Genomic DNA, 13714 nt, shown 5'->3' with positions numbered 1-13714 from the left:
AATTTTATAATACAGCAACAACAATAAAAAAGTATTTCTTATACCTCTCCCCCCAAAGCTTGAGGTGGGTTATAACACAAATTAAAACACTTAAAACCATTTGAACACATAAGGTAATTGAAATACATAAACTTAGGATATTAATATCATCCAAACATAAAATTAAAAATATACCAATTTAAAATCTATAGTTTAAAACTGATCAGGTAGGCTTGGGGGAAGAGATAGGGCTTTAATACCATTTTAAATTCAGAGAGCATGTTTAACGGTCAAAATCTATCCCAGCAGACATCCCACAGTCTAGGTACTGATGAAAAGGTCCTCTGGGTGACAGTTGCCAGTCTTGTCATGGCCAGTTGAAGTAAATGTCCCACAGAGGATCTGAGTGTATGAGGTGGATTATACAGAAAGAGGTGATCGCACAGGTAACCTGGATCCAAAACGTGTAGAGCTTTAAAGGTAATAACCAACACTTTGTACTTTGCCCAGAAACTAAATGGCAGCCAAATATTGGGGTGATATGCTCACTCCTAGATATAACAACGATCAATCTGGCTGCCATGTTTTGGACTAACTGAAGTTTCCGACTGGTACAAAGGTAGTCCAATGTACAATGTGTTGCAAAAGTCCAGCCTTGGGCTACCAGCAGGTGCACTGCCAATTCTAGTAAGGGGCACAGCAGGCATATTAGATGAAGCTGATAATAAGCACTCCTAACTGTAACGTGTATCTGAGCTTACATTTGGAGACTTGGATCCACGAGCATGCCCACGCTGCCATAAGTCAAAACTGACTTGAAGGCACAAAAAACAATTTTTTAAAGAGGAATTGTCAAATTTAGGAATTAAGCTTGCAATATATTTGGATATAGTTTAATTCAACACTGAAAATATCGCACTCTTCTACAGTGTCATAAGCAATGACTCCCACAGTTTGTTCTTCGCATGAAGAAGACAGTGCCCACTTGGTATAGAAATCCATCTTGGATATTTGTGTTTTATATGTTCCTGGATATGTTTATATGTTCTATACTGTTCCTGGAATTGATAAGAGAATTATTGTTCTCTCTAATTCTGGAGACAATCTCATAAAAAAAAAAAATCTTCATTACTCTATGATTCTATACTGTTCCTGGAATTGTGACTGAACAAAATTTTGTCTTTAAAGTATTTCAGGAAATATTTTCATCTGAGTTTTCTCCCCTATGAGCCCCAAATTTCAATTATTCAACAGGGGAAAAAAATCAATATTTTTCCTTGGACAGAACCGGGAGAAAAACCATGTCCCCCATTTCTAGACCTTTATCTCTCTATACCACTCCCATTATGGCCCACCCACAACTAGTGACAAATGGCCTGGGATGATAGGAATTGTAATCTAAACCACCCGGAGGGCACCCCCTTGGGAAACGCTGTTCCTTCTCTTCCAACATTTTATTTCCAATGTTGGAAAGACAGATGCTCTTGAAAAGTCCACAAGTAAGGCATAAAGGTAACAGCATTCCCACCTGTGCATAATCAGTGAATACAGTAATTGCCACATTTAGTAGCAGCAAATTACCATTACATATAGGAACATAGAGAACTACTTTTATTGAGTCACACTCTCTAACTAGCTAGCTCACTCTTACCTACACTGAGTGGCAATGAGTCTTCAGGATTGCCCAACCCCACCTTTAGATACCAGAAACTGAACCTGAGACTTTCTATAAATAAAGCATGTGTTTGTGGCTATTTCCAACAGTTGTGTTGTATATGTGTGTCTTGTGTACCTTCAAGTCATTTCTGACTTATGGCAACCCCAAGGCAAAAGTATCATGGGGTTTTCTTGGCAAGATTTGTTCAGAGAAGGTTTGCCATTGCCTTTTCCTGGGGCTGAGAGAATGTGACTTGCCCAAGGTCACCCAATGGGTTTCATGTCCAAGTGGGGAATCAAATACTGGTCTCCAGAGTCATAGTCCAACATTCAAACTACTACACCATGCTGGCCCAACAGTATGAAATATTTTTTAATGCAGCCTTCTTTTTAACTACTTGCTTTGTTGTCATATGTGAAGTTGCCATATGCAAGGAATTCCACTCAAGACAAGCAAGCAGACTGCCAGAGAAAAAACAGTTCTCTTTCAGCTCCTCTACCAGCCTGATGGGTTTCCATGCTGGCTGCAAAGGAAGACAAACAAGCATGGTACATTGTAGGCTGGCAAGTGTACATTTGGATGCGATCAATCCATTTGCTAAGCCACCTTTTGTTTTAATATACTGTGAACAGGCTAGTAACATGAATTTTCATGCTGGCTGTTGAAAAGCAGGCTTTTTCTCCTCCATGATCAGTATGAATATCTTACACAACTAGGTTTTTTTTAATCTATGCTAGGCTGTTGTTGTGTGGGGACTTCTTCACAAGACTGGCCATACTAGAAGAACAAGCTGACAGCAGAATAGCTGTTTCCAATGAGGCGTTTTGAATTTGAGCACAAATGCAATTACAAAACAGCAATTACATCTGTCTATCAACAGGCATATAAACAATATAGATCAGACTGTCATCTTTCAAAATACATACAGATGCCAATCTCTGTTCAAATATTGCTTGCAAATATTATTTTTAAAAGTCACACTTTCTAGGTTGCACATGCCCTTGATAAGATTCAATCTAAGATCTGACACATGAGTACAACTGTATAAGCAGCAATTTGGGGGGAAGTAAGCAGATCTTCCTTTAAGGTGTTAATGTGAAAGGAGAAGAAGTACACAGAACCCCAACTGTGGACTATACTTTCTTCAGAGACTTAATGGTATTTTTTCAAGAGTCTTTTTTGTGCTGGGTGAAAACATTTTTATTTACCCAGGTGTTTTTTTTAAATGTGATCTTCTAATGTGGAATATTGATGATTGATGTGAAATTCAAAATGCTGTTAAACTGGTTTTATTTCTTGGTGAGCTCACATTTTAAAATACTGATACAGTGGACTATTGTTATCTGCTGGGGTTTAGTTCTAGGAACCCTCTGAATAACAAAATCTGTGTATGCTCAAGTCCCATTAAATACAATGGCATAGCAAAATGATGTCCCTTATATAAAATGGGAAAATCAAGGTTTGATACTTGAAATTTATCATTTTTAAAAAAATATTTCAAGCCGTGGATGCTTGTATCCATGTATAAAAAATCCGTGGATAAGGAGGGCCAACTGTATTTATATTTCCTTATATACATTTTTCTTATATTTTATTATTGTGTTTTATCCTCTTTTTTAAAGAACAGATTACAATACAGTCTTTATTTACTACAAACACTGTAAACAAAAAATGATTTTGATATACCTCTTTAGATTTAGCATTGGAAAGAGGAGAATGGGACATTTATATCAAATGAGCATGTGAGCAATCTCACACTGCAGTGCCTTGAACCCTGCTTTGGAAGTCTGCAAAACAGCCACTGGAGCTGCTGATAACATGCACCTGGTCATACTGGTTTAAACCATAATTTTCAGCAGAGATCTCAAACTGGGAGATGGTCACGCCCACTTGGGGAGATGGTAACTACCAATCCTGACAGAAACTTTTATGGCTGCCAAATCAAACCACACAAACAGGAAATAAATTTTTTTTTACTAAAATACAAACTGACCATTTCAAAGGTCAGTGATGAAACAAGCCAATTCCTGATTATTTCATCTCCTGAAAGTATGCAAAGCCTGTTGAGATGATCAGCCAACCAATCCTCAATGACTGGACCTTATTTCAGTAAACCACTTTAGCTCCATTGTAGTAGTAGAGAAAATGCCAAATGTCCATGCAGCTTAGTGGTAGATGAATAGGAAGCTTTACCTATGTTACACTTATGCATATGTCCAGAAGTTTTATACCTAATGTTTGTGGGAAATTAGACCATGCAACATTTCTGAAGTGGATGGCTCCTTAAACAGACATCAGAAGTGCAGGTCTCACAATTGTTGCTCATATGATTACACAGTAGGTCTGTAAAAGACAAGTGAGCTATACTGAGTTAAAAGACTCCATAACATGTTAGAATTGTGGGTTTGGATACTGGAAACCCAAGTTCAAGTGGCCAATCACTATTAAGCTCACAAGGCAAACTGTCATCATTTAACTTACCTTACACGGTTATTACATGGCTACTTGCCCTGGGTTCACCAGAGGAAAGATAGGAAATAAAACAGATAACAAAGTAATGAAAGGATTACCAGATCAGGGTTTTCTGTCTTACCTGAGCAAAAAATAGCTTTAGTTCTTTTCCAAGAAATTCTGTCTTATGTAACTGAATTTTAACATCTGCTGCTGACAAAGGGTTGCTGAAGTTTATCCTTATTCTTTTAAAACTCTTAAAATAGTGAAAGGTGACATCTTTGTCATGTGTTCTAAAGAGAGCTTCAAATCTGGTCTGAAAGATAAAAAAAGGATTGCAGTGCATTAAAAATATTCATGACTGAAGTGGCCTATAGACTCTGAAGTATAGAAATGAACAACTATTTGTCTCTCTCCCCCTTTAAAACATGCAACCCTGTCAAAATAATAGATATATGCCAGCAAAAAGCAAGTCCAAAACACAAATACAATATTCTGCAACTTTTCAGTTCTGGAGGAAACAGGTATCATCCTTCCCTTCTGGCCACACCTCTGTTCTGCATAAATTGCAATTCAGTTTTGCTGGTTAAGAATGATTCTCCTTCCCCTCTTGCTAGTGTTTTAAAAACATTTTAACTAGTCAATAATCATCAGAAGATTGCAATTCATCTTGTAGAGCTACCAAAATAGTCAGATGATCCATTTAGGAGGTGCTATCTATAACTTTAACCCAAAGGAAGAATTCATGTAACAGACTGCAATGGCTTATATAAAAAAACACTCAAGCATATAAAAAATAAAATTTGGCTATATTTGTTGAGAAGCTAATTGAAAAACTAATGCTGAGAATACTAATTTATATGCACTAACAGATTTCCCCCCCTGACAGAGGTTCTGTATCTTCAACAATTGTGTAATGGAAGAATTTTCACAATGTGCAGTTTTCTTTCCCCACATTCTTTTTCAAGAAACTCTACACCAGTAGAATTTTGTCATGCAGTTGTTAAGAGGCATGTAGCCTGACAGAAAATAATCTGTGATTCCATTTAGCAAGCATAAACAACACATAATACTATAGAGCAGAATATGCTTCCAAGCTGAAGACACATACAAGACTGAGATCCAAAACACACTGCAGAAATAATCCAGTCAGAGTCCACTTTTAACTGCCCTGGCTCAGTGCTAGGGAATACTGAGAATTGTACTAGTTTATTGGGGCAACAGAGTTCTCTGACAGAGAAGGATAAAGATCTCACAAAGCTACAGTTCCCAGAATTCCCTAGCACTGAGCCAGGGTAGTTAAAGTGGTCTCAAAGTGGATTTTTTCTGCAGTGTGTTTTGGACCCAAGATAGGTTTACTGAACATGTTTGCTTCAACACCAGTATTGGAACTTTACATTTAAAAAAGTATTTGTAAATTAAACTGCTTCCAGCCTCAAAAAACCCCAATAATATCGATGACATCAGGGATAAATAATCTACCAACATCTGACAATATCATACTAAGGCTGAATGTTTAGTGTATGTTTAGTGTAGGAACAGCAATGCAACTAACCAACTCGAAGATATTTTTATTTTGTTGACATAAAGAGATGCCTTTTTAAATTCTCAAGGAAGAAACTAGCAAGAGAGCCATAGAAAGGAAGAACAGTTCTTAATCCATTCAAGTTGAACATTTTTTCCAATTTGGATAGATTTTAGAGACATAACCCTGTTAGCACTAGTGTATAATAAATGAAATTCTACACAAAATATGTATTCAGACCAACGTTTTCAGCCAATTTTTGTCCCTGTCTTAGAAAGAAGCAGCCTGTGTTTCCATTACTCTACATTTTTCATACACTTTGAAAAACTGGCAAAGTTTTTAACATCATATATAGGGACTTATGAACAGTGTGAGCACAGTTCCTAGCCCCTATTTTTAACCCTTTCTTAGGGGTTAAGGATCACTGAAAGACATGTAAGGAATAATTGCTGTTCAAAGCTCCCACTATAGTTCCCACACCTTCCCACAGCATTCCTTTGCTGTATACTCACCAATATTAAAGCAAAAGATAGAAAGACCATTCATCCCAAACATTCTGAATACTCCCTGCTTTAAATGGAAGACATGATTTCTTTTTATGTAGCTAGATATACAAACATCCTAAACAGTATGTAGAAGCTTATGCACACAGGGAGTAACTCCCACTGAACTCAATGGACCTTACTTCAGAGTAGACATGTAGACATCTTCCCTTGGTAACTTTTCATTCCCTATGTAAAACTGTCCACAAGGCACTGCACTTTCAACCCCTAGCTCTACTTAACTATGAAAATTACACATTCAATTTTACTTTACAGTACTTAACAACTAAAAATATTTTGGAATTAGCAAAAAGTATTTTAAGAAGATAATACTGACAATATTCATTGTTGTTTGTGTGCCTTCAAGTCATTTCTGACAAACGCAAATCTATCACGGGGTTTTCTTAGCAAGGTTTATTCTTAAACCCCTATTAAAAGTCTAATAATTGACAGAGCATAAGAAACACAACTGCACATCAGCCTTTGCCACTGGCATTATTTTGACACTAGAAGATCTAGTTTGTTTTCAGATCTAACTATTCAGCCTTTTGAATATACCAATATTCCCAGTATTTAAAGTAAAATATTTTCATTTTTTTAAAAAAGTAATAATAAACTCCCAATGCCTTACCCTAATTTCAGGTTGATTGAAAACCTTGTTGTCTGCAACACAAGCAATTAAGGAGCCAAAAGTGTAATCCAAGTTCCTAAAATGCATCTTGACCTTTTAAAAAATGCCAAGATCTCAGAACCAGATGAAGAGAACACTTTTTAGATGAAGTAGTTTTGTGAGAGCTTTTAAAAGGTACCAAGCCCAGCCCCTCAAGAATCCCCCCCACCCCCCAGAGTTTTCAGAGCATCCTGTGTGCCGACAGCAAATTCCTGAACAAAGTCCTGCAACATGCTTTCAAGCTATCAGGGACAAAATGTAAGCTTCGACTGGAAAGAGATGACGTAAGCACATTAGTCAGTTTCCCTATGCTAATTAGGTTTGCTCTGGAGGATGGAAAAAACAGCTGAGGTTTGCACAGGCAGCTGCTTTATCAACTCCTCTTGCAGCATAGTTTCCATTGGTAGTAATTCCATGTAGCACTCAGACAACAGGCTCTTCACTTGAATGGGACAACCCACTTTAAGATGGAAAAAGTTACTATTTGAAGACCAAAGTTTACTGCAATAAACAGTAATTAGCTGGCAGAAACATTTCAAGACTGGAGAACTAAGAACAAACCTTAGTCACTAGGAAGCCCAAACCTATCCAGGTTTACTCAGAAGTATGTCTCACTGGCCTTTATATGACTTACTCCCAAGACTGCAACCGTACACTTTCTCAAAGTGAAGTAATATTTTCAACAGATGCTGAAGATAATTTTGTTCACAGCAAAAGTACATTTTGGATCCTCCTTCTCTTTTACTTTTGTTAGTTTTCTTTATTTCTCTATTCTTAAAAACATAGACCAAACCTAAATGCCATTTCAGTGTCCTTTACCTTACAATGCACCACACTCTGCCTTGGATATAGGAGAAAAGAACCCCTTTAAAGCTAAGCCTCTGCAAATCAGTGAGATTTAATTTTCAAACCTGTGCATTTCAATTCTATTGATGTACATGTAACTCATTGTTGGTTTTTTTTAGTCTTTCCTGGATTACAGCAAGGACTGTATATTTGTATTTGTTTATTGTGTGCCTTCAAGCTATTTCTGACTTATGGGGACCCTAAAATGAACTTATAATGGGGTTTTCTTGGCAAGATTCTTTCAGAGGTGGTTTGCCCTTGCCTCCCTCTGAAGCCGAGAGTGTGACTTACCCAAGGACACCCAGTGAGTTTCTATGTCCAAGCTACAGAGAACCCTGTTCTCCAGAGGCACAGTCCAACACTGAAACCACTATACCACATTGGCTCTTGGACTGTATATAGAGAATGTTAAATGATTCTATGCTACTGTGAAGATAATGTCTAAAAGCACAATTAGAATCCCACTGATTACTATGGATACAGATGTTTTGATTCTACTTAAATTTGACTGAAAAGGTGTTTAGACTAGGAATGGCAGTACTACAAGGCCACTGAAACTGCATTTTAAACTACAGTTCCTAATCCCTTCATTGATGTAGAAAACTAAGTACAGTAGTACTTTCCTCCTGCTTCCCAACTTAAAGTTTAAGTTTGTATCATTATTAAAACTATATTATTCTGATAGCATATTACTGTCAGGGAATACAGAGAGAGCCCCTCCTGGCCATAATAACCAGGGAAAGAAAGGATAGTTTGAGGTACAGTTCTCATAAAAAAAACAGGCTAAAGTCCTGGGGATGGGTAGATAATCTGAGGGGTGTTCACTCATTAAAAATATAGCAAAATATATGTTGACACACTGTGTTGTAACTGGTTACAGACAATGGGTCTTCAGCATTTTAGTTTAAAAGCTATTATCCTGGCTATATTATAGCAACATTCTGAAGTGGAAAAACTTGGCACCAGTCAATTCTTTGAGCAACAGTGACAGATGGTGAACACAGGGATTCAAAGACAGGCAATACCTTATCCAAGTATTTAACGTCCTTTTACGTGGTCTCCAATGTATAGACTGGTCCAGACAAATGGACCTTTTTGCAGAAGTTCTGTAGTAATCTATGGCTTTAAAGAGGCAAGAATTCTCTTCTCTAGTACCTTAGGAGATTAGACCAGGTGCTGATGTGGCACAGATCACAAATTACTAACATCAAAAATAAGAGTAAGACTCAAGAAGAAAACAAAACCAGTGATTATGCCAAAATAATATCTCAACAGAATTTACTGACAACGTAAGAAATTGATTCACACTACTCAGTGGCTTTCAATACCATTGACTATGGTATCCTTCTGGAATGCCTGAGGGAATTAGGAATCGGAGACCCTGCGCTCCAGTGGCTCCGGTCCTATCTCTCTGGCAGATTCCAGATGGTGATGCTGGGAAACAGTTACTCCGCAAGAAGGGAGTTCAAATTTGGTGTCCCTCAGGGCGCCATTCTGTCTCCCATGCTGTTTAACGTTTACATGAAGCCGCTGGATGAGATCATCCAGAGACATGGGGCGCGGTGTTATAACTACGCTTATGACACTCAAATATGTTTCTCTATGTCTCCGACTGCTGCAGTAACTAAGAATGGCATCTCTCCTCTGAACGCCATATTGGTTTAACAGATTGTGGTTTCCTAAGGTACTTTTGTTGTTGTTGTCAACTGCCCTCGGGTTGATCCAAATCATGGCAACCCTATGGATGAGACATCTCCAAGACCCTCTGTCCTCCACTACTCTGCTTAATTCCTGCAACCCCCATACCCATGACCTCCTTAATAGAATCCATCCATCTAGCATGCGGAAGTAGTGGGGTAAGGAATGCATATATGTGGTTCACTCCTCAGTAATGCTAAGAACATCTACTCCAAATGCTAAATGAATACAGTGTGCCTTTATCTTATGCTGGGGATCCATTCCACACACACACACACACCCACACACGTAAGGCAAATTCCACGTATGCTCGAGTCCCATTGAAACTAAAGGGGCTTGGGCACAGTGGTGTGGGGCGTGTGCCATTTCCTGCTTGTCGCACAGCTTTCAGCATGAGCTGAAAGCCGCGTATAACACGGGTGCAGTTGGGTCTTTCATATCCACAGATTCTGCATTTACAAAGTCAACCATCCATGGCTTGTAAATATTTTTAAAAGGAAACCTTGATTTTGCTATGTTATATAGTGGGACTTGAGCATCCACGGATTTTGGTATTCACAGGGGGTCCTGCAACTATACCTCAGTGAATACCAAGGGCCCACTGTACAAGTATACCTCCATTAGTTATGTAGATGTGTTCCTTGGTGTTACTGTATATATGTGTGAAATAATGCAACCAGGTCAGGTCAGGTCAGCTTTGCATAAGTAAACAAAAACATTTTGAATCTTCGAGAGATCATTTGAAAGCTTCTTCCAAAATGCATCCAGGGATTCCCCCCCCCCCCCATCTTTTCCAAATGGCCAAACTCTTTGTTGTTTTTCTTGTTATGTGCCCTCAAGTGGTTTCTGACTTATGACAACCGCAAAGCAAACCTTTCACAGGGTTTTCTTGGCGAGATTTGTTCAGAGGGATTTTGTCTTTGCCACCCGGTGAGTTTCTATGGCTGAGCAGGGACCTGAACTTTGGTCTCCAGAGTCACAATCCAACACTTAAACTTCTAGATCTTTGTTTTTTTAACATGTTGGGGGAGCTGATAGGGCAGTCTTATCTGCTTTCCAATTTCCTTCAAGTTTTGCTGTCCAACCATGACCAGTAAGGGATTCTAGAGGCAATAGTTGTTTATGCTTATTGCAGGCTGACATACACAGCAACAGCAGGGTCACCTAGAGTGTATGTGTGTGTTTTCAAGTCACCTGTCAGATTATGGTGATTCCACTAATTTCATCAGGTTTTGGTAAGGAAGGAACACTCAGACTGATTTTGCCCGTTCCCCCTTCTAAAATATATCCTACAGCACCTGTATTTGTTGGTGGTCTCCCATCCACATACCAAAGAGGGCTGACCGTGTTTAGCTTCCAAGATCAGACAGGCTCTGGTGTCTTTTGGGTATCTGTCTCATCCTTTCCCAGGTTAAACTTTATTACACTGTTTACTGCAGACACACTTCTGCAACCCAACATTCAAAGTCTCCTAATACCAATGCTGCTTAAAAACTTACAGCAACAGAAGACAATAAGGAAAAGGGGAGCCTTGGTGAGTATGTCAGTACTGGTCAGTCAAATAAAAGATCTTACCACCCCCCTGAGCCTAGAAGCTAACAGTTCCACTTCAGATAAATAATTCTATGCATCACATTTAAAGGTTGAGATGGAAAACAAACCCTTCACTAGGTTTTTACCCCCAAAAGGTACCCCCTACATGTACACAACTTACCAATTTGTGCAAACTTGCAATATTCCAAAAGGTACCATATAATTTTGGTATATAGTTCCAAAACAGTACGTATGTGGAACAGGAGTCAAGCTGTTAACCTACAAGCAGTATAATCCTTTTCATAGTTTACCTTTGTACTCCCTCACTTCTGTGGTTTAACCTCCAAACACTGCTATCACATGCTAATCCATGCTTTTCAAAGTACATTTTCCATTCCTGTTCTTGCTATACTACTAACTCAAGCTTTTAATTTATGAAAAATTGATCACAACATCAAAGTGGTCTTCATCAAATATACTGATTATGAGAAGAAGCCTTATTAAAAAGTGGTTTTCTCACTAATATAAGTGAGAAAAAGTGGTTTTCTCACTAAAGCTGTCCTGACCTGGAATATTGTGTCCAGTTCTAGGCACCACTATTCAAAAAAGACATTGAAAAACTGGAGAGTGTCCAAAGGAGGGCAACTAAAATGGTGAAGGGTCTTGAAACCATGTCCTATGAGGAACGACTTAGGGAGCTGGGGATGTTTAGCCTGGAGAAAAGAAGGTTAAGAAGTGATATGATAGCCCTGTTTAAATATCTGAAGGGATGTCATTATTGAGGAGGCAGCAAGCTTGTTTTCTGCTGCTCCAGAGAACAGGACCCGGAACAATGGATGCAAGCTACAGGAAAAGAGATTCCACCTCAACATTAGGAGGAACTTCCTGACAGTAAGGTCTGTTCGACAGTGGAACACACTCCCTCGGAGTGTGGGAGTCTCCTTTGGAGGTCTTTAAGCAGAGGCTGGATGGCCATCTATCGGCGATGCTTTGATTGAGATTTCCTACATGGCAGGGGGTTGGACTGGATGGTCCTTATGGCCTCTTCCAACTCTATGATTCTATGAGTGCACCTGCCATCAAAAGTGATGGTGGATAGGTACTGTATAACGAAGAGTGGCCCCATAACCAGAATGTTCTCCCTGGAGGTTCTGGGTACTAGTTTCAAGAATTTTTGATGCCAAGTCAAGACTCTCATTTTGCCAGGTGTTCTAAATACTATGATTTTAGCAACCATTCAGTTAAAATAGTGCTGATATTGTAATTTAAGGTCAGAAGGCACACAGCTCCAGTAAGCCAACTTTTATCATTATCCAGTATAAGATGATTTCCTTCAAGTCTGAAATCCTCTCCAGGATGGTTAAATTTGGTATTCACTGAAAGAGTCATCTGCAATTTGCATATGTGTTGGGGAAACACTGATGTTATAATTATCAAATATCTCTAGCCAGCTAACTAGGGAAGCAATTAGATGTTTGGCGGTAGTATTTTTATAATTAGACCAGTTTACCAGTACCATTTCTTTTCTTGACAGGAAGATAAAAGAGCACAAGAGCAAGCTCCTCTTCAGTCTCTGGGTAAAACAGGAACGACTGCTCAAGTTCCTATCTAATAGCTCTTGTCCCTTCTCAGAAGTCTGCTTTTGTTTTAGAAAGAATTTCAGCAGCTTCAGCTGGAGGAAAAAAAGAGCAGACGTAGGTTCAGATTTGAGGAAAAGAATGGAGAACTTACTGGGAAGAAGGGAAGACATGATAAGTTCTGTAATTTGGCAAAAAGAATTTGTTAGAAGGGTGTAGGGAACTAGAACTGCTTTGGAGCAGGACATCACTCTTTGGTTATACATGATGTTTTTAAATATGATGTGTTTATCAAATAAATTCTGGAGTGTAAGCTTCTGTGAAAGTCACATTACTATGCCCTGTAGGCAAGGGAAGGGCAGATAAGCTAGTGAGGGAAGAAAACAATGCACGTTTGGTGGCACTTTTATTTGTATGTTATGGGACTCAGTCTGAGTACTGACAGATTCAAGGCTTAAATTGTGGTCTCCCCAATGAAAGGGAGGAAATGACAAATATGTAGCAAAAACAGATTTACTTCTTTCTCTCTGCTATAAGGCACACCTATAGATTTTTACTCAAACACAACAGCCAGTTAATTGTGGAAGGAGATTAAAAGCTTAAGGCTTGGGTTGCTTATTTAGGGTTAAGCACTCCAAAGAGAGCTGTCACTTACCACAATGGCATCCCATGCTCCTGAGAAACAGGACCCTGAGAGGAATGCATGGCTTAAAAAAAATGACAGACCTTTTAAATTATTTTGAACTGAGAATTCTTAACCTTTTCCAACAGTGACAAAGATGAGTTTAAGCTTTTTCCAAACTATACAAAATACCTAAGTACATATATAACTTGGATGATTAATTATATGGCATTACAAAAAGAGTGTGAGGCAGCCGAAGGAAAAAATAAAACCATTTGACCTTTTCATGTGCTTTAAACTAAAATATCAGTTCTGGAAAAATCTGTAGGGAACATTATTAATAATGTTTTCCTTGGAAACAAAACAAATCAATCTTTAAAAATCTAGGCTAAACATAGCAACTAAAGTCTACTTGGGAAAGTATAGGTTCAAAGGTTAGGGAGTGAAGGTTAAAACAACCTTATAGATACAACAGCAAATACTATTCCAGAGTTGTTATAAGCCTGCCTATCCAAGGGTTAACATCCACCCTCCACCCCCGTGATCTTCAAAACTACTATTTACTAAATCTGGGCCACATACTTGCCACATTTGCCCATCCCTGCTCTCATATC

General features: G+C 38.6%; 2 protein-coding genes across 3 annotated transcripts in view; one reads left to right on the top strand and one right to left on the bottom strand.

Annotated features, from left to right (window-relative positions):
• Positions 1-13714, top strand: part of LOC149319602 (chloride intracellular channel protein 6-like) — a 150132-nt gene that overhangs the window by 62737 nt on the left and 73681 nt on the right. The window lies entirely within an intron of this gene.
• RCAN1 (regulator of calcineurin 1) overlaps positions 1-13714 on the bottom strand; it is a 53883-nt gene that overhangs the window by 13904 nt on the left and 26265 nt on the right. The window contains exons 1-2 of one of the 2 annotated variants that reach the window (XM_089512036.1): positions 6786-6936; positions 4230-4403 (exon numbers count right to left, since the gene is read on the bottom strand). In XM_089512036.1, the coding sequence (XP_089368162.1) occupies positions 4230-4403; positions 6786-6872 (261 nt within the window). In that variant the 5' untranslated portion in view covers positions 6873-6936. Of the gene's footprint in view, positions 1-4229; positions 4404-6785; positions 6937-13714 lie in introns of those variants that run through there. The other variant, XM_089512035.1, reaches the window with a different exon arrangement.

This window comes from Sceloporus occidentalis, unplaced genomic scaffold (genome assembly GCF_023333645.1).
Source record: "Sceloporus occidentalis isolate IW3139 unplaced genomic scaffold, rSceOcc1.0.p SCAF_2, whole genome shotgun sequence".
Taxonomy (NCBI): Eukaryota; Metazoa; Chordata; class Lepidosauria; order Squamata; family Phrynosomatidae; genus Sceloporus; species Sceloporus occidentalis.
The sequence above is the reverse complement of the archived record's forward strand: the minus strand, read 5'-3'. Positions and strand labels throughout refer to the sequence as shown.